Here is a 20,172-nt window from a genome sequence, read left to right as displayed (position 1 = left end):
AGTATTTCAGAGAAAAGAAGATTTTCAAGCTGAGACTTAAGAGTGTAGGTTTTTGCCAATAAGTAGAGTTGGGAGAAGTTGGAATTTCAGCAAATGTCAAAATGGGACAAAAACACATCGAACAGGGTATGTCCTTTAAGAGAAACTGCAAGTAGTTTGGAATGGGTGGGACATAAGGTCCACAGGCATTAGGAAGGAGACGAAAGCTAGAAAAACAACAAATGAGAAGATATGGAAGGTCTTCCAGTTAGTGAAATGAGGAAGAGACTGAGTCCCACCAAGAAAGTTGCCATCAGAAGAACTTATTAGTTCTGACCAGCAACAGTAAATGTTACTGACTTTGAGACCAAAATGCCAGTCAAACATTTGCAACCCAAATCTTTCTAATCTGAAAGGAGATCTCAGCATTCTTCCCTACATGTAAAAAAACCTAAGAGTCTTATCAGAATGGTGGACAGTTATCTGTTTCAGACTCATTTGTTTACAGGAACTGTCCCAGTCCCTGAACAGAGAGCTCCAATGTGGAATGGGGTTCCTTCCTAAAAAAGAGAGAGCTCCTAGCTTGAATTGGAAAATAAGTCAGATAAACAAGACAGGCAAATACCAAGAAACAGGTTTCACTAAAATTTGTTCTACTCCTTCAATATTATTCTTTTGACTCCTTTATTTTCTTGATTGATAAGGTGACTTTTCATTAACAAGCGTGGCAAACAGTTCAGTGTCACAGCCAACTTCTGTCAAGCCATTTTATAAAATGTAGAGGGGGCAGATGTTTAAACTGTAACTGTCTTCTTCACACAACCTATCCTTTGAAGGGAAAATTCTTTAAAAGGCAGAGAAAACTTCAAACAACACATTCAGTTGAGAGCATCTGGAAAATGGCAAGTTATCACAGTCCAAAGTTAACTGATCATGAATTTGGTATTTGTATTTTGGATGGTCTTCTACTTGATTGGTTGATTCTACCAGTAGTAAAAAGTCTGAATGATTAGGCTGAGCATGTTAGAGCATCCAAGGAAGACAATGAGATGTTCCTGATATACATGTAACCTGCCCAGAGGAAGTTTAACATCCTTTTCAGGTCACTTGATTTGAATCCAGGGCTGTCAGTCTCTGAGAATATAAATTCACTGTTTCTTACTTCCAGGGCTCCCTGGATGAAGTTCTGCTATGACCTTTAACTTACAGAGTTGTTATTTATCTCATGGAACAGATATGAGCTCAATGATGGAAAACTTCATGTCATGGTTATCCCAATGCATTGGATGATGGTGCAATGATCAAAAAGATGCCAGTGATGACAATTGAACGTCCCTTTGCCTTCCCAGCCTCCTTCATATATTCTCAGGCATAGGATGACAAAGGGAAGTCCACGAGTCACATGAAGAAAGACTGTAGCCATGGGCACACGATCAGGAGCTCCTCTGTTTGTCGTCACCCCTACCGCCCATGCCACCACCCTGTCCTACTTCCTCCTCATCTTGTTCCTGTGAATTCCTCTACCATCTTGCCACTAACCACTGTCCTCCACCCAAAGTTCTGCTGATGATTATTCCCAGCTGAACCAATATTCATCCGTGTCTGACACAGAGTTTGTGTTCAAATAGTTGTTGAATGAAATAATGACCCCCAAACCCTCCAAGGTAACAAAATTTTAGGGGAGTGTCTTTTTAAATGAAATAATGCTTCCTATGTGGGGTGAAAAGAGCAAGGGTTTTGGAATCATATCAGCCTAGGTTTGTACCTGTCTGTACCACTAACTAGATATAAAACAAGGGCTTAACTACTCTGAGATGCCATTTCATCTACTATAAAGAAGGAAGATAATAATTCCTACTTTGAAGGGTTTTTGTGACTATTGAAAGAGACAGTATATATGAAAATGCTAGCACAGTGCCTGGAATATACTTGGACCTCAATAAACGCTCATTTCTCTCTTCTCTGTCTTATGTGGTATTATTAAGATGATAAATAATAAGGAGTAATTAATCTCTGGTGTGGTTGGATGTCTTAGAAGAGATAAACAGCAGTCACAGGGAGGGATAGTGTTAGGAATTTGTATAGGAAATGATTATTTCTATGGTTAATTTTCTTGGTTGGGGTTTAAGAGGAAATTCATGTTGTCCATTAATTATACTTACCAATTGGGTCTAATTGGCAACTACCCCAAAATGAATAAAACAAGCGGGAGTCAAGAGAGAAAAACGGCAGGCATCCTGTCAAAAAACAAAATCTTTGAAATTTCTACAACCCAATGGTTGGATTCACATTTTATTAAAGCAGTCCAATCTCCCAATTTATAAATTTACACATGTGATGGCAACCCAACTGCATATTCAGACCTATGCAAAGCATCAAACAGCACTCTGTACCAGCTATGCCTTGTCTCATTGCTCCCTCAGATAAACTGGGTCCTTAAAATCAACATTCCCTTTGCTGGAGGACATAGCCTTCATTATTCTGTTTCAGCCTAGATAACTGTTGTAGTGGTTAAAGGGTTAAATGAGTTAATCCATGTTAAGTGCTTGTAACAATGCTTGGCATTTAGTAAATCCTCAAGAAATGTTTGTTTCTGTTACACTAATTATAACAATAATTATGTCTTCCAAGGCTGAATAAATACTGGATTCCTCCCTCCCTCCCTCCCTCTAAAAACATTTTTTTTTCTGATTTCTAGAGATACATGTCTTATTCTCAGGTAATTAGCTACTTCTGACCTAAAAGAAGTACTTTTTCAGAGGCTAATGTACTTAACTTTTCTTTTTAAAAGGGAACTGAAACCAATGCCAATGTGTCACTCAACATATCTCATGTTATTTACTGAACAGATCCCCACATTTCCCTCTCTTCTCTCATGGGCCAAGAAAATGACCAATTAGATAGATAGATAGAACCATATATATCTATATCTATCTGTCACATATTATCTCTATCATATACCTCTATCTATCTATCTACCTACCTACCTTTCTATCTATCTTCCAAAAAAAAGTCATCAAAGACATTTCATTATAATAGGTTTCCTACCAATTCTGGCTATTCTATCCCAAACTGGGAGAGAAATTTAATGGTAAATAATGTCTCTGGAATTGTTAACTTACTAACAAGCTAGTTTTAGGCTAGATGACTCAGGCAGGATCTCATTTCAAATCTAGGCCTCAGGAGAATCTGCCTCTGCCCCTTTTTGCTCCTTCCCTAAAACAGCATTTACAGAGGGGCCCAGATCCTTGAGTTAGGTCTTCTAGCCCTAGTGTCCTAGGATCAAGCCAGACTTCTAGCGCAGCCACAGCTTGGGGTGGTAGTTGTTGGTTGCTGGTTGGGCAGGGGGTAGCTGGTTGGTGAGAGGCATAGTAGGGTCTCACCCCATTTTTCATAAAATATGACTTGGTAATTCCTCAGTGCCCATAACTTGGCAGGGCTGCCTTTTCATAAGAATGTACTCATTGGGGAAAACACAAAGCAATATCACTTGAAGCACAAAATATAAGGGTTGGTTCTTCTGGATTATCAATAGTTTGCAAAATAACAAACCAAGGAGGGTCTAGGTCCGGGCAGCCGAAGAGTGTGGTAGGTAACGGTCGTCAGCGCAAGGGTCATTTCATCACTGGGAAGGGACGGCCCTTGCCCGCGGTGATGGTGGTTAGCAAGATGAACAAAGATGCGCAGATGAGAGCAGCAATTAACCAAAAGTTGATAGAAACTGGAGAAAGAGAATGCCTCAAAGAGTGGCTGAGAGCTAAATTAACTGAATGTGGCTGGAAGGATCAGTTGAAGGCACGCTGTAAAGAGGTAATTAAAGAAAAAGGACTAGAACACATTACTGTTGATGACTTGCTGGCTGAAATCACACCACAAGGCAGAGCCCTGGTACCTGACAGTGTAAAGAAGGAGCTCCTACAAAGAATAAGAACATTCCTTGCTCAGCATGCCAGCCTTTAAGATTGAATTAGATTGTGTTGTTTTGTGGTTTTACTTCTGAAAGTAAAACTTGCCAGACTTCCCTGGTGGCGCAGTGGTTGGGAATCTGCCGGCCAACGCAGGGGACACGGGTTCAATCCCTGGTCGGGGAAGATTCCGCATGCCGCGGAGCAACTAGGCCCGTGCGCCATAACTGCTGAGCCTGCGTGCCTAGAGCCCGTGCTCTGCAGCGGGAGAGGCCACCGCAGTGAGAAGCCCGCGCACCACAATGAAGTGCAGCCCCCGCTTGCCACAACTAGAGAAAGCCTGCGCACAGCAAAGAAGACCCAACGCAGCGGGGGTGGGGGGTGGGGGAACTTGCCATAAATTAGGAATTGAGTTCCCAAAATAAAATCCTTTTTTGTATGATGGTATACAGTTTTCAGTAATGATGCATACATTTGTATTGATTTTTTTCCCTAAATGTGTTATTTTAATAAATATCTCATGAATTAAAAAAAAAAAACAAGCCAAGAGTAACTACTGTACATTTTCCAGAAAGTTACTAATTAGCACATTCCTGAGAACATAAATTCAGCTTGGGAGCACACACCTCCCCAGGTCACTCCACCACTTTGTGCAACAATTAGACAGATTGCTAAATATTACGAGCAAAACCTCAAAGAGTTGATGACACAAACCCTCCTGGAAATTTACCACGAAAGCGCTTGTTTAAGGAACCAAGCACAAAATTGGCTTAGCTGCGTCCTTCCTGCAGACTGAACAGCACACTGGTATTTTTAGTTTCTTTCTTTCCCCCCCCAGTTACCAAGCCCTAATGAACAAAAGTTAAATGACATTTTAGTGCAGATCAACCAGATTTCTTGCCGATTTGTTGTACGGCTAAAAATGGAAATGTCTGAACATCCAGCGTCTGTTGATTGTGATTCCAATTCTCTCAATACTTCCTTGCTTACCCTTCAAGATGCAGTGGAGAAAATGGTCTCAAGGGGAAAAACTGGAGAATAAAGGGCTAAGGATTTTGCATCAAATACGTTGATATCCTAAGTGCCCTGCTTTTATTCCTTGCTCAGGTGCCTGGAGAACCTTTTCTTATTTGAGTTCCCCTGGTGCTTTGTTAAATAGAATAAGAGAAGTACCTCCCAAACTAAGGTAGTGACAATGATGAGCAAAGAGTAGCAGTTAGGAGTTTGGAGTCGTGAGTTCAGGTAAAAGCTGTGCCAGTTAATTCACTGTATGAATTTAGGTAGGACACTTGATTGACCTTTTCCAAGTGGGCTTTCCTATCTGGAAAATGAAGGCAATGAACTAGGTGAAATATATATATATATAAAATACCAATGATAATATATAGTTATAGATATATAGAATCCCATGAGTATGAATAGCTCTGCTTCTGCCCCATCTATATATCTATATCTATGTATACACAATAATGTCTCATTTATCATATTACACTATATTCTACCTTTACATCATTCTATTAAGGAGGGTCAATAAAAGGGAAACAATGAAACATCTATATCTTATCCTTATGATTTTGATGATCGCGTTTCCTAAAAAACAAACTAAGCTTAGTTCACATGTAGACCTTAAATATTTGCAGCTGAAATTTTGCTTATGAAGATAGGAAAAACAATTTAATGAAAGTAACATAAATGTAATTAGACCACACACTGTGCACTACCTTTCTAAATGTTGAAAGCTTTCACCCGCATGGCTTGCAATCCATTGCCCACATTTCATCTGTCAAAATCTTCCTGAGAATACCTTGACTACACCGCCCCCATGAACATTCTATCCAGAAATGCTTTCTGTCTGAATTCCTGTTGTATTTCGTATCATTCAAGGGCATTTGACACTTGTTGCTGTTTAATGCAGCCCTTTGCATACTGAGAGCCCGTGGAGCACAACGGTTGAGGCATGGACGCAGGCAGACTTCTTGGGTCTGCCACTTTTTAGCAGTCTGACCTTGGGGGTTATTACTTGACCTCCTTTGTGCCTCAGTTTTCTTTTTGGCCAATGGGAATAATAATGGTACTCACTTCATAGGGTCGTTGTAAGGACTGAATCAGTTATTCCTTGTAAAGTTTTAGAATAGCACTCAATAGCTAGTTATTGTTAACTTATTTGTAAAACTCTAAGTTCTTCAAGTGCACAACTATGTCTTATTTATCTTGCCACCTCTATAGTGCTTTGTATATTGTAGGCACACAAGCAAATACTGGTGGAGTAACAGAAGAACTATCAAGGGGAAAATAACAGAGAGAGCGATCACTACTTATTTTAGATGACAGATATTTTGAGTTCTCATTCTTGCCATATTTAGAAAAGCTGATGAACTTTTGACATGTATTTTGGCTCCATACAAAGCATCTTAAGAGTATAGTGGAGTCCAGAATATAGTGGGAGCCATTGTTTCCAGTGTGAGCATCATAGACAACATTCAACATGAAATGGCTGTTGAATGAGCTGTGTGTGAGCCTACTCCATCACAGGGAGTAGGATCCAGGGAGAGGGGAGCTGGACTTTGGGGTGCCCCAGAGCCTAATAAAAGGAAAATGAATAATTTAGCTCTACTGAATTGTGCTCATGGTAGAGATATAGAAGTAGGGCATTTTCAGTAGCCCCATTATACTAGGCTATCTGGTTATGGCTAAGGATTGGGAATAAATTTAGGCTATTTTTTCATTTACCAACTCCAAACAGGGAAGATAATTTTGGCTCTGATTTCAGCCACTATCAAATATAAGATTCAAACCTGTTATGTTGTCTTACTGTTTTATACACACCCTTTATATGATTTGAGAGTATTATTCTCCATGGCATGTCTTTAACCAGCCTCTTCCCTTAGGTCTCCTGACTTGACTCTTTCCTTTTGTCTTAGATGAAGCAAAGAATTGCCAGCAGACTCAGTGGGCAAGAGAAATCAAGGTGTGTCAAACACAGCTGTGTTGGCTCCTTACCCACAGGTCAAGAATGATAAACATACACTTGCAGGAAGAAAGTACTGAACATGGATAGGCTGACTACTTCCAAAAAGTTTTCTTCCTTCATCCATCCTTCCTCCTCTCTCCCTCTCTCCATCCCTCCTTTTCTCTCTCCCTCTCCCCCTCCTTCCCTTCCTTCCTTCCTTTTATAAAAGCTATATTTGGTCATTGTCAAAACACAACACTGAGAGGTTTTTGAAAGGTATTAGTGGAAAATGTCAGTTCTCATCTTACTTCTTACTTACCTCAAGTCTCATTCTCTAGAAGCTATAATTGTTCACCTGTGTCCTTTAAGATATTTTGTAAGCATATATACACACACACACATAATTTAAAAAAATGTAAATGTGATCATAAACACACAGTTCTACTGTTGTACAACAGGCTTTAACTTAAGAAAAGGACATAAAAACTACCATTGGGTTTCTTTCCATAGGAGCCCAAACAGAGCTATTGCATTATTCATAGTAACTTCACAGTCTTTCACTGTATGTCTACGTATAATTTAATTAGTCACTTACTGGTGAATCTTTGAATTATTTCCATTTTTATTACTGTAAACAATATGGCAATAAATATGCATAAAATAAATCCCTAGAAGTAAAATTACAGGGCCAAAAGGTATGTGCATTTAAAATTTAATAGGGGTAGCCAAATTATCTTCCAGATAAGGTTGCCCATATTTGCACACCCTCCAGTACAGATTTCCATACACACTTATTGACACCAGATATTTTTAAACTTTGTTTTTTGTCAATTTGATAGGTTAAAAAACATTTCATTGTTGTCTTAGCTTTCATTTCTTTAATTTTGAGTGAAGTTGAGCATTTGTATTTTCTTCCCCAAGATTTTGCTGTTGATATACTTTGCCTATTAAAGGATTTTCCTTTTGGATTTGTAGATGCCCTTTACTTATTATGTAAATGAGCTCTTTGTCATGGTTGCAAATACTTTCTTTGCTTTCCCATTTGTTTTTTGAATTTATTTATACTATTTTCTAATGGGGTTTCTAAACATCGAATCTATTTTCTACAGAAACTTAGTTTGTCTGAATGGAAAAGTCACAGTACCTCTGAGTCTGGTACTATAAAAAGATGAGGGGAAAAGATATAGGCAACGCAGAAACAAGGCCAAGAAACTGTTCTATTCAAAGAATACCTAGAGAGGAAAGGCAAGGTTTATTTTTAAAGTGCCGGCCTGTGGCTTCATTAAATCTGTACGGCAATAGATCCTCGTAGGCTTTATTCACTTAAGAGAGAAAAGAAACCCCAACCGCTTTTAGCTTTTACTGAGGAACACAAGCTAAAATCAAAAGAAAAACTAACTAGGGTTGGATCAATAATACACATGTATCTCAGTCTCTAAAACAAGGTGACCCAGTTCACCATTTGTTAAGAGAAGTTCTACTGATTAATCTTCTTATAACTGTCAGTGTCAGGAAATACTCTTAATTATATATTTATAGGCATTCAGAAGGTTTCAAGAGCCTTTCAGCTGTATCTTGCAAAATTATTAGTTATCACTTAGGGGTTATAAAATGTAGGAATGTCAAACTGGATAAGTGGCATAAGAGAGCTTTAAATCCCTCACAAATGCATCTGCTTTCCAGGTCTCCTCAAACGTTTCCTCAACAGAGTCGGAGGATGCGCTGCTGCTTTTACTCCCTAAGATGGGTTTCTCATCCTTTTTCCCCAACTGGGCCAATGCCCAGTTACAACCTTTCCCCCTCAGGAAGGATTTGAGAGGCGAGCAATCTCCATTCTACTGCCTGTTACCAAGAGTACAGTCCTGTGTAGGTCACACGAGAATTATTTCCTAGGATTTATCTTTGAAACATTAAGTACAATGTCATAGAAACACAGAACTGAATCTTTTCTATTTATTTTTAACACTTAGGCATTTAAGGTTACAAATGATGTGCAAGAAAATATGTGGCTACAGATCCATTATGGAATGTATACAAATTATGCATAGTACAGCCTATGCAATTACTCTGAGGCTAGGAGGATCTGTTTGAGTTAACCTAAAAAGTTAACTAAACCAGGATGGTCTAAAATAACGTATATAATTTTAGACAGCTAGTCTCGATCCCATTTCAAGGGGAATTACAATTTCCAGAACCAGTGGAAGACTCTTCAACTACATATGACTAAGAAACACACACATGAAGAGTGAAAGGGCATGATATGAAGCATATGCTACAGGAGTTATTTATGGACAAAGCTACTCAATGAACACACTAGAACATGTAGGTGTATCTTATTTATGAATGGCAGGTATGTTTTACCTCATGTGCCAACTCCAGCCAATTCTTAATAACCATCTGTAATGCTATGCTGGAAAGGTGTGGCAAAAACTGCTGGCTGTACCCTAGTATCTATTTTCCTCCTTCATAGTGATAGAACTTTAGCTGTATGTCCAGGATAAAGACTACATTTTTGAATCCCCCTTTTGCTAGGTGTGAATATGTGACCAAATATTGGCACATAGGATATAAGCCAAAATCCTGTATATGACTTCCTCATTGTGCCTTTAAGGGAACAGGTTATGACTTTTTCCTGATTCCTTCTGAGCAGAATGTAGATGTGATAGTGAGTTCCCGCAGACCATGAAAACAGGGATGTGCAGAGCAAAAGAAAGAAGAAATCTGAGTCCTCAACATTGTGAGGCTACCACAAAAGGCCTGGACTCATGTTCAGAATAACACATGCATAAGGAATAAACTCCTGTCTCATTGAGGCATCCATTGTTTTGAGTCATTGTTACAGCAGCAGAACCTGTGTCTTAATGAATGCAAAATGGTCCTGAGCTGTATCAAGGCTCAGTGGGAAAAGTGTCTCGCTAGGTTTGCAATGTCAATAGTGGGCAAGGGACCCGATGGTTCCATGCCAACTCTAACCTCTTACTGTATGGCTATCCAACTTACTCCAAAATGGAAAACTTTCCAAGGAAGCTCTCATGTGACTCATACCTTAGACCTTCCCTTTGCCATATGCCCCCCTCTCTGTGCTATTGTTGACACTCAGGTTTGGTCTCTCTGTATTTGGTATAAATACAAAGAAATGAGACTTACTTAACAGTCATAATAAGAATAAAAATAAATAATTTATGTAGTATTTATGATACAAATTATTTATTTATATATAAATGACTACAATCCTTTAAAATAGCCTCCCAGGAAGCTACCTGCTTATTTCAGTAATGCTGCTGTTGCTAAAATATTTTTGGAATTTTTTGGAAACTGTAAATTCACACATTTCTTATAATAATATGACTGGGTCAAAATCACTTAAATTTGTTTCATACCAAATCAGCAACTCTTTATTGAGCACTTACTATGCATAACATTAACGCTAGTTTTGGTGTCAGAGAGGTTGGTAAATAGTAAGGATTTAATAGTAAGGATGTCAATGGTATTCTTTAGATAATCTATGTCAAATTTCCAGGGTAAGTCGGCTTCATAATTTAACAAGAGAAAAATACTAATACGTATAAGGGGTCTATTACAGTCCAGGGAAATCAGAGACATATATTAGAAATTAAATGTGAATTTTTAAAAAGCACTGCTTTATGGCATTTTACATCATGAATTTATTCATTCACTCAAGATTGATATTACTGCCCTGCTCCCTTATTTCCAACATAATTCTCAGTAATACATAGATTAAAAATTAGAGGTCTCTTTGTATTCAGTTTCAAACTCTTTATTCTCCTAGAACCTTGGTTTATTAAAATATTCCCTTGGCAATGAATTCTAGTTAGTAGGCTCTCCAGGGGCCTGCAGGTAAAGCGACCACATTTCTGGGCTTCTGTTTCTACCCCCAAATCAGTTAATAACTGTGGACTGTAGGATTTCTCTGAACATCAAGGACTCTGACAGTAGAGCCCCCAGCATTGAGCATATTTCTGGAGTCACTGAGCCTGAAACATACAAAGCAGTGGTGCTAAGAGCGGGTGCTGCCGAAATGGAAATTCTGATTTACTTCTTGAGTCAGTTCTGCCTGTTAAGCAGGTCAGTGTGTCTCTTCAAATGAAAAACAGCTTCCTTACAGCCATTATGGCAGAAAGGTCAATTCAAGTCCATTTACAGTTTTCAAATAAGCTGAGGGCTCTAACACAGGTGATGACTTTGGTCCTCACCCAGAAGAGAACGGATTCAGAGCAAATGAAGTTGGATATAAGGGAGAACTTCCCAACAGCAAGGGATGTTAGGATCTGAAGGACATGTCAGGGCTGACATCCAGCCTATGATGTGGATTGAGGACACTAAAGTCTTCACACGTTGTTCGATATTTTAAATCTCACTGCTGGCTCACGATTGCTGCTTCTTCTACGTCTTTAGACTAGGACAGAGTATCTTGGAAGTGTGTGGTCCTACCACATCAGGTGTGGGCTATTGGAAAGATTTGGGAGAAAAAAAAAAGAAAAACAAAACTCAAGGAAACAAAATCACAGTAGTGTTTCCTAAGGGATGGATTGGCATTTGGTCCAGCCAATTAATTCTTCATGTGAAACCATCCTGCACAAGGTAGAATATTAACATTCCCTCCTCCTCTCTGTGTCATTTGGGAGCACCAGAAATTGTGTCAACCAAACCCCTCTGATATTTTAAAATACCTCCTACGGGACGCAGTGTCACCTTGGTTGAAAACTACCACAGCCATGTTTAAGAATTATCACCAAAAAATGGTGGTAATCGAACAAGGATACAGTCATGAGTATTTTTTCTGATTATGGAAATTTCACTGAAACAAAATGCTGTAAAATTGATGAGTGTCACATCATGATCTTTTTAAAATAAAATCTCCTGGAACCCATAAGATTTTATCACTCTATGGATTAGCCTGTTCATGGGACTCTTGTACCAAACAACTCAGTGGAAATCAGAAACATCTGTTCCCATCATAAAGCATAACTTATCAGGGATGACATTCGGTGCTACTGGGTGACATTATTATCATTATTATTTTTTGTTAGTTTGTGTGAGTTAAGCACACAATCATATATAAATAGGTGTACTGGTTTAGGGACTGCATGACAAAACATCTGTTCTTTTTTCCCAGAGAATTCTAAATAGCAGTATCCTCAAATACCAAATTTGCTTGTGTTTTATGAATTCTGTGATCATTTCTGCTACTTGTTTGTTTAGAACTGCCAAGCAGATTTTAATCTATTGCTTTAGAGAAAGTATTCTTTGTGGCTTCATTAGATGAGGCTATGCTCAAATGTCAGTTGTTACTCTGGGGCAAAGAAAATGCAGAGCAGCAAATCCTCTTTCAAGAAAACCCTGACGGTGGCAAAAGCGATGGTTACAAAAATCTAAACCTACTCAGACATCCCCATTCATTAGTACTGCAGAATGGGTGTATCTATAATGACTGCCGTGGGGACAGAGTCTCTTAGACTAGATTTAGTCTGACATAGATTTCACTTTATAGTATGAAGATGACAAAGTTGGAAAATTCTAGCCTCATAATGAAATTTCCTACAAAGTTAATGTTCACAAATTAATTAAGATATATAATCCAAATAAAACTTTGCATTTAGCCAAACCTGAAATAAAATTCAAACACAAAGGAGTAACACTTTCATTAATTAGAGCCCAAAACCAACTAGATTTCTGTCCTCTTCCTCCAATCTCCTTTTTAAACAAAATAGTAAATTATAAGAAGGAAATCTGATATTGGCCTAAATCTAAACTTGACATATAAATCTAATCTTATATATTCTGGACCAATTCACATTTAGCCCAAATTCTAACACCTCCACCAAATAGAGTTCTCTGCAAACTTAATTGACATTCATAATGATTGCTCCAAGACACTAGAATAGCTTGACTCTCTAAAGAAATATTAAATTTTCTCCATTATATTCTTCACTCAAGCAAGAGGAACTACAGTTTAGAATATATTTTCAACAATAATGAAAAAACAAGAGTTTTCTGTTTATTGCTGCAATGATCAAGACTTTAAATCAACTACTCTTTAAGAAGTAATGTTAATAGAGGCTTGATAATATGTTTCAGAATATAATTTTGAGTCTTATTTTTTTCTTTGGACCCTTTCTGTAACCCCAGAGATACATGGCTTTTCCCTAACAAGCAGAGACAGGTTTGATTTGTGGTAAAGATATTCTGACAGACACCCTAGACTCTGATGGGCTTCGAATGAAGGTCTGGATCTCAGGCTGGAATCTATGGCAGCCCATCAGGCTATATCAACACAGAACATGGTTTCCCACTAGGGGACCGCTGTGCCACCGAGAAGGCAGGAAGGGAATCAGTGTTTCTGAACTGCCACATGCCAGAATCCTTTCATAGGTTGACTCATTTAATCACCACACTGTGAAAAATTATTATCCCTGGTTCACAGACACAGAAACAAAGTCTAAGAGAAATACGGTAATTTACCTAAGGTCACAGAGCCATGAAGATCTGAACCCCCAGGTCTCCCTGTTTCTCTCAGCTTATACCACTGGCAAAAGGTAAAGCCTTCCTTTTTTCCCAAAAGTTATATTCTTCCCTTCAAATGATTCAAAGAAAGCCACAATTGCTGCGGATTTTTCTAATCTTCCTTTTTAAGAACTGCAAGGTAATATTTGTTTTAAATGTTTTTTGGCCAGCTTAGTGTAGAATTTGGGACAAGAAAAAATGATTATCAAAATTTTAGATAAATTTTAACATGTGATAACATAGTTCTTAATTTTTATTTTTTTGAAAGAATTGTTAAAGGATTCTTGGATCAGTATTTTCCATTATGTTGCTCCTAAGTTAAGGAAATACTTTAAAAATCTACCTTGCGTGTGGCCCACGCAAGTTAAAGAAATGCTTTGGTGCTGAAATATTTATAGATGAAATGATACACTGTTTGGATTTCTTTCAAACTTACCCAGAGGAAGATGTAGGTGGTTATATACATAGAAGAAACAAGATTGGCTATGGGCTGGGGTGATAGTTACGGGGGTTATTATAATATTCTCTAATTTTTTTGGAAATTTTTTTAACAGCAAAAATGTATGCAGAAAATATGCTTGGGATTTTATAGGTTCATCAGGCTACTTACATGTTACTTTCTGGAGCAGTCCCTTGGTATTCAGTCTTTCAGGTAACACGTGTTTATTGAACAGCTACTATGTTCCCAGCATTGTGCTAACTTGATTCAACTTATATGAATATGTAAACAACAATAAAATAAATATGAGGAACTGCTTATTATGAACCTTTGTTTACTTAAATGGTTTGAACTTAACATATGTAATGCTTGGCAATACTAACTAAAGGTGTGGGTCACCTTTGATAATTCTCTTAATCACTTCTCTGCACCTTATTCTGATCTTTTAGATGAATGATTTTATGTTCTCGTGAATGGGCACAGATGTGGGTGGGAAACCACTGCTTTCATCCAGACACTGACAATACTCCTGGGATATAGGTATATAGAGTACATATAGCCTCACTCCCTTGCCTCTCTCCCTCTTTTCTACTTGCCTAGCAAAATCCCAATAGCCTCTCAACCCAAGTCTCTGCCTATTCTACTACTCAAGCTGAACATGCCTGGAAAAAAACACACATCCCTGATGATTCATGCCACTGCAAATTTATGACCACAAATATCAAGTGGGCAGTCCTACATTTCCCTAGTCAGCTCACTCTCCCAGGCTCTACACTTGTTTTTTCTTTTTTCTCCCTAATCTTCTACACCTCTTCCCTTTCCACACTCTTAGCCAATGACCTCCTGTATTATTTTCTTCAGATATAGAAAGCGTCTATAAAGAACTACCTGATCTTCCCAGCAGGAAATGTTCCATCCCACCTACATCTGCGCACATAAACTCTGCCTTCCCTCCTGCTACCCAGGATGAAACTCTTCCTGTTCTACCTATGGCCACATTCTTCATTTGTACACTGAATCTCATCATCTCCCTCCTTCTCAAGGACTTTGTCCCAACTCCCCAGAGATTAGTCCTCAACTCCCTTTTCTGTAAAAACTTACTCCTTAGGGGCTCCCACTAGCCCCATTCTTTGAAGAATACACTGGTGTCTGTAAGGATGACTGTTCAGCATCCTTGATGTGTCTATTCCTTCCCCTGAATGCTCAATTCAGTAGCAAGTTCTCTTGAGCTCTACCTTCAAAATGTATCTTAGGACCAATATCGTATGATTCTACTTATGTGGGGTACCTAGAACAAATTCATAAAGACATGAAGTTGAATCATGGTTACCAGGGGCTGGAGGGAGGGAATAAGAGTGTTTAATGTGTATAGAGTTTCAGTTTGGAATGATGAAAAGTTCTGGGGATGGATAGTGGTGATCATTACATAACAATGTAAACGTACTTCATAGCACTGAACGGTACACTTAAAAATGGTTAAACTGATAAATTTTATGTTATATATATTTTACCACATTAAAAGAAAGATCAGTTAAGAAAATAGATATGTATAAATGTGAATCCAACCGCTTTTTACTACTTTTATTGCTGTCATCCTAATTCAAAACACTGTCATCTCTCACCTGCATTACGGCAATAGCCTACTGAAACATCTACCTGCTTTTAATCTTGCCCCCTGCGTCAGCTGGATCTCTACACACAACAGCAGAGTGATGTTTTAAACCACGAGGGAGATCCTATAACTTGCCAGATCAAAACTCTGTCAGAATAAAATTCAACTCTTTACAAAGGTCGTACTCTTCATCAAATACCTGGGTCTTTGTTCCTGCTTTCACTCCCTCCAGAATGCTCTTTTCAGAGCTGGCTCCCTCACTTCATTCAGGTCTCTGCTTATATATTACACCATACCCAATCATCTAATCTAAACTATCCTCCCATCACACACATGTGCATGCATGCAGACATGTGTATCCATGACACATACATCTATCCCTTCCTCTGCTTTTTCTTAACAGCTCTCTTACTACATATATTTGCCTATTTACTTATTTACTTATTACTCTGCCCCTCTTGACGTAAGCTCAATGAATTATCTACTGCTGCTTTTCTAGACCTTAACCATGACTGGTACATAATAGGAGTTCAAGAAATATTTGTTTACTAAAGGCATGATGGGGATTGTTTGAGGCTTTGCATGTTAAATTTGAAGTTTAGAAAATTTCAGATGGAAGTGTTCCTAAGTGGCTCACGTCGGAAAGGATTCTCCTTTAACAACAAAGAAGTCCTTCAGTAACCAATGACAACACTTCCGGAAGGACTGTTAACAGCAGGAATGAGTGGAGGGAGGGGAGAGTTGAGATAATGGATGCCAGAGTGCTGAGAAAAGTCTAAGATGCTGGTGCTTGTAATATTTTATTATTCATAATTGTCATGTTGATGAGAAAAGGCTTAAAGGTCTCTTGAAAATATTCTTCAGAAGATTATGCTATTTATGCAAGAAATAGACTTGTGGAAAGATTCCTATGGTATGCATGTCATCCCTAAGTGATGAGGAGGAATGGCACTTTAATGAGCAAAATGCTGAGTGTATTCAGACACCCCCAGGGTCGTGCTAAGCGTAATAGGTGGTGATAGTATTATTGTGGTATCCTGGTAGACGATCTAATTTCAGGAGGCTAAATTGAGGTTTCCCAAAATTGAGCTCCCCTGTTGTATTTTAGATTTCTTAGACTTTTGAAGAGGGAAATTAAGAAGTAGGTGAGATTTTTAGAATTGTTATAGAATAAAATTTTATTTTAATAAGAAGAATTACATTATCACTAATTATGATATAAAGAAAAAAATAGTGCTCAGATTAGAACAGAGAGTTACATTAAAGGTCTATATTCTTAGTTCTGCTGTTTCTTATTTTAACCAGGTCAACTTTTCCTCCTTTTTTCTCAGTCAGTCTTATTCTGGAGGCTTCCAGGTTCTCAGTGGGCACTTTGCTTTACTGCTAACTGAATGGAGATCTCAAGGTCCTGCTCTACTTCCAGAGCGTGGGCCACTCCTTAAGCTCTGAGGTCCTCGCTTCTCCTTCCCTGATTTGCGGGGTGAATGCAGTAAAAAGAGAAGTAGAACTAATGACTCCTGAGTCTGACTTGGAGGGCGACCTGCAATCTCCATTTGCCTGTGATGGAGGGGGCCCAGGGACATGGGACTTTCAATGTTAAATCTGAGAAAGTCCCTGGGAAACTGGGACAAGTTGGTCACCCTCCCACTACTAAGTTCAAGGATAGAACTGGTAGAAGAGCTAACACATGGCATCATTCACTACAGCTTGTGGCAAATTCTTGGCCCTGAGCCTTATAACTTCCTGTGACCTCAGGGATCTCCTCTGGGCATCTTTAACCTTCTTCTTCCTATTTAATTATTTGCACTGAATGGGAGTCTGTGGATTCCTATTAAGCCTCAAATATAGTCCCCAAAACAAAGAGGAAAATTGTGTTTATAAATTATGATGATTGCAATGACTATTTGCCTCTCTCTGCCCCCATCCTGTTCCAGCTACTATCACTTAACCCAATCTAGGGGCTCAGCCTCTACCCCAGGTCCGAAGCCTAATCCTGTTTGTGGACTCGGAACATTTTAGGAGTCTCAAGCCAGCTTCTCTGACCTGGTGCTTCAGCTTGGAACCTGGGTCTGTGTTTATCCCCTACTTTGCGCCCTAGACCCTTGACTGGGATTCCACTTGGCAATGTGTTTGCATGCCGCTACCTGCCTTGATGTGCTCACAAGGGTCCAGTGTCACACGAGTGGCATAAGGCATGTGCCTGGGGTCCTGGCTCCTCCAGCATCCCTGATGCCCTGACCACCAGCCTTGGCCTTCTCCTGGACTCTATGCTGCTGGGCTCTGCTCCTCACGGAGGCCCGGCCACTGTCTATGAGCCTCCCCTTCAGGGCAATCCCCACGTATAGCAACTCTGTGAGCTTTGGAGACAGGTGCTTCCCCAGGCATAAAGGTTACAAAACGATGTCCCCTCTGGGATGACTAATTAGAAGAGTATCCTTTCCTTGGGCAGCCTATAAGGCACAGGGCTTGGCAGACAGAGCTCTGGCTGGGTTTTAACTCCTGCTGGCACCACCGTAGCTGGGTGTTTAAACTTACACAACCGCACACCTAGCTCTCCTCCTAACACTAACAAATACCTGGCCCAGCTGCCACCAGGACCTGGCACAATGGCATGCTTTGTGTGTCTGGACAAATTTGGTCTCACTATTGAGCGCTGAACTTGACCCTGCATTTGCTCTTTGTCTACGCTGCTCCCATCTTCTTCAGCTTTCAGGTTACTCCTATTTAGGCTCATTCTTAACCTGCTGGTATAAAAAAAGTAATGCTATAGCCTATAAAAACCTAAATGGATAATATTAATGATATGAGTTTTGTCCTTCCTATCAAGTATTATAATAAAATTCAGTTTTAGTTTAACAAAACCTACCACCCATTGGCTATAGTGCTTTGTTACTTTGGATCTCTGCTGGTTTCTGGATGGATTTTCTAGTCTTTTCTACTCTTTTGTTCCCAAAAGATGTTTACCTTTGGGTAATCCTGTGTTTTCTCTTTCCAAAGATAGTTGAAGATTCTTAGAAGAGAGTTTTCTAATACAATGTTGACTTCAGGCCTACACCAAAATCTATTATTCCAGACTTCTCTGTGAAAAAGATGAAGGTATGAAACTTGACTGCTTAAACAGTAGTAGCTCCTAAAAGCTGGAACCAGAAAAGAGAGTACAGGAAAGAGAAGTTGTGGTCTGATAGGTTGGACATCCTAGTTCTGGGAGGAAGGTGGCGAGAGCAAGCAAAATCCATTCGGGACAGATGCAGAGAAAAGACTGGATGAGAAAAGCCATTTGGACATGTTGAATCATATTACACTGAATTTTTGAAAGCTTATCAAGCCAAAGAGAATCTTTTGTTACTTGGAATTGCAGGTTTTGAAAGTTTAATCAATTAAATCCAAGTTTCCCTGATGGAACATACAATTACCAGAAAGCTTGAGCCTGCCACGAAGCCACGTGTTACTTTGTGAAAACAAATTGAATTTTATTTTGTGAGGAAGGTCAGTAGATTATTTTCATACCTCTACCACATTTAAATGCAAGCCACTGAGTGATCTGGGGAGCGTTGCTGTTTTTACAATGTTACCTTCTCATAGTTTAATGGGTACACAATAAATACTGCATAGAACACATAAGTACTTAAGAGATAATTTCAGTGTAACTGTGGGCTAAGTATTATGTGGTACCCATAAATACACACATATATCTAAAAATATAGGTATCTAGAAACAGTGAATGAATACATACATAAAATTAAGAGACAGAATTAAAGTTTCATCAACATGGTTACACATTATGCTTTAGTTTAGACAATGTCAGTTCCCTTGAAATGCCTTCGCACAGCCAGATCTATGCTAAGATCAAAACCTGTTTTTTTTTCTTTTTTTCTTTTCTTTAGCCACCAAAAATAGCTTAATAAATAGAAAAAAATTCTCCAGGGTGCTTTTCCTCCTTAGAGTATTGTAAAAGATGTAGAAAAAAGTTTGGAAAGAAAAGCTTATCTGCATTTATAAACCCCAGACAGGGTTGAATTTTTCACACATAATAAATGAGCTTGAGTCCACTAATTGTGTAAACACTTATTGCGTCTCCAATCATCCTCCTTTAGATGACTTCCTCTAATTCTAACCACTGGCCCAGTAGAAAATGATCTGTGTTTAAAATTTGCTCAAGTTTTCTCACTTTCAGCCTATTTCCCGTGAAGCATGAGTGGGAACAGCAGCTGACTTACTTGTGTTTATCTTCTGGAGTGAAATATGCTTTTCCAGTTGTCTCCTAAGTTTCACCTCTGCTCCGTACTTTCCGGTGGTCCCATTGTCGGCCAGAATGAAGTGAGAATGCATGCTATTGAGAACAGTGAGTTTGCTCATGGGATTGGACATGGTCTGATATGGCCGGACAACCTGCAGAATTTCAAAAGGAATGGGCAGAAGTCAGAGAAAAGAGTGCAAAATATGAAAAGGAGAACCAGACAGACAGGAAAGAGAGAGAGAGAAGGGAAATCAATTCTTTGGTACAGTGAAAGGATAGTCTACATCCTCCTCCTAATACTGCTTTGGGTAGAAGCAAGATTTACAGTAAGTGTTCCATTCATTTTCTGGATTCATACAGAAATGAGAGTTTGTGCTTTCACTGTACTCAAAAACTGGCAAGTGAATGTCTGTTTCATTTTGAAGTTGATTGTTTATATGTTGATGAACCAAAAATAATTTTTAAATTTAGCTATTTTGTTTCTTTCTTTCTCCTCTCCATCATGTCCATACTCTTAATAGGCAG

General features: G+C 38.9%; 2 protein-coding genes across 7 annotated transcripts in view; one reads left to right on the top strand and one right to left on the bottom strand.

Moving 5' to 3' along the window:
* Positions 1-20,172, bottom strand: part of TRPM3 (transient receptor potential cation channel subfamily M member 3) — a 505,408-nt gene that overhangs the window by 196,084 nt on the left and 289,152 nt on the right. For 3 of the 6 annotated variants that reach the window (XM_061200350.1, XM_061200346.1, XM_061200347.1), the window contains exons 6-7: positions 19,628-19,799; positions 2,142-2,216 (exon numbers count right to left, since the gene is read on the bottom strand). In XM_061200350.1, the coding sequence (XP_061056333.1) occupies positions 2,142-2,216; positions 19,628-19,799 (247 nt within the window). The remainder of the gene's footprint in view (positions 1-2,141; positions 2,217-19,627; positions 19,800-20,172) is intronic. The other 3 variants (XM_061200352.1, XM_061200348.1, XM_061200349.1) reach the window with 1 other exon arrangement.
* Positions 3,544-3,962, top strand: LOC133098401 (transcription and mRNA export factor ENY2-like). The gene has a single exon (XM_061201193.1). The coding sequence runs from the start codon at positions 3,634-3,636 to the stop codon at positions 3,937-3,939; it is 306 nt and encodes a 101-aa protein (XP_061057176.1). The 5' UTR covers positions 3,544-3,633; the 3' UTR covers positions 3,940-3,962.

This window comes from Eubalaena glacialis, chromosome 9 (genome assembly GCF_028564815.1).
Source record: "Eubalaena glacialis isolate mEubGla1 chromosome 9, mEubGla1.1.hap2.+ XY, whole genome shotgun sequence".
NCBI classification, from domain to species: domain Eukaryota; kingdom Metazoa; phylum Chordata; class Mammalia; order Artiodactyla; family Balaenidae; genus Eubalaena; species Eubalaena glacialis.
This window is presented reverse-complemented; position numbering and strand designations above follow the sequence as displayed.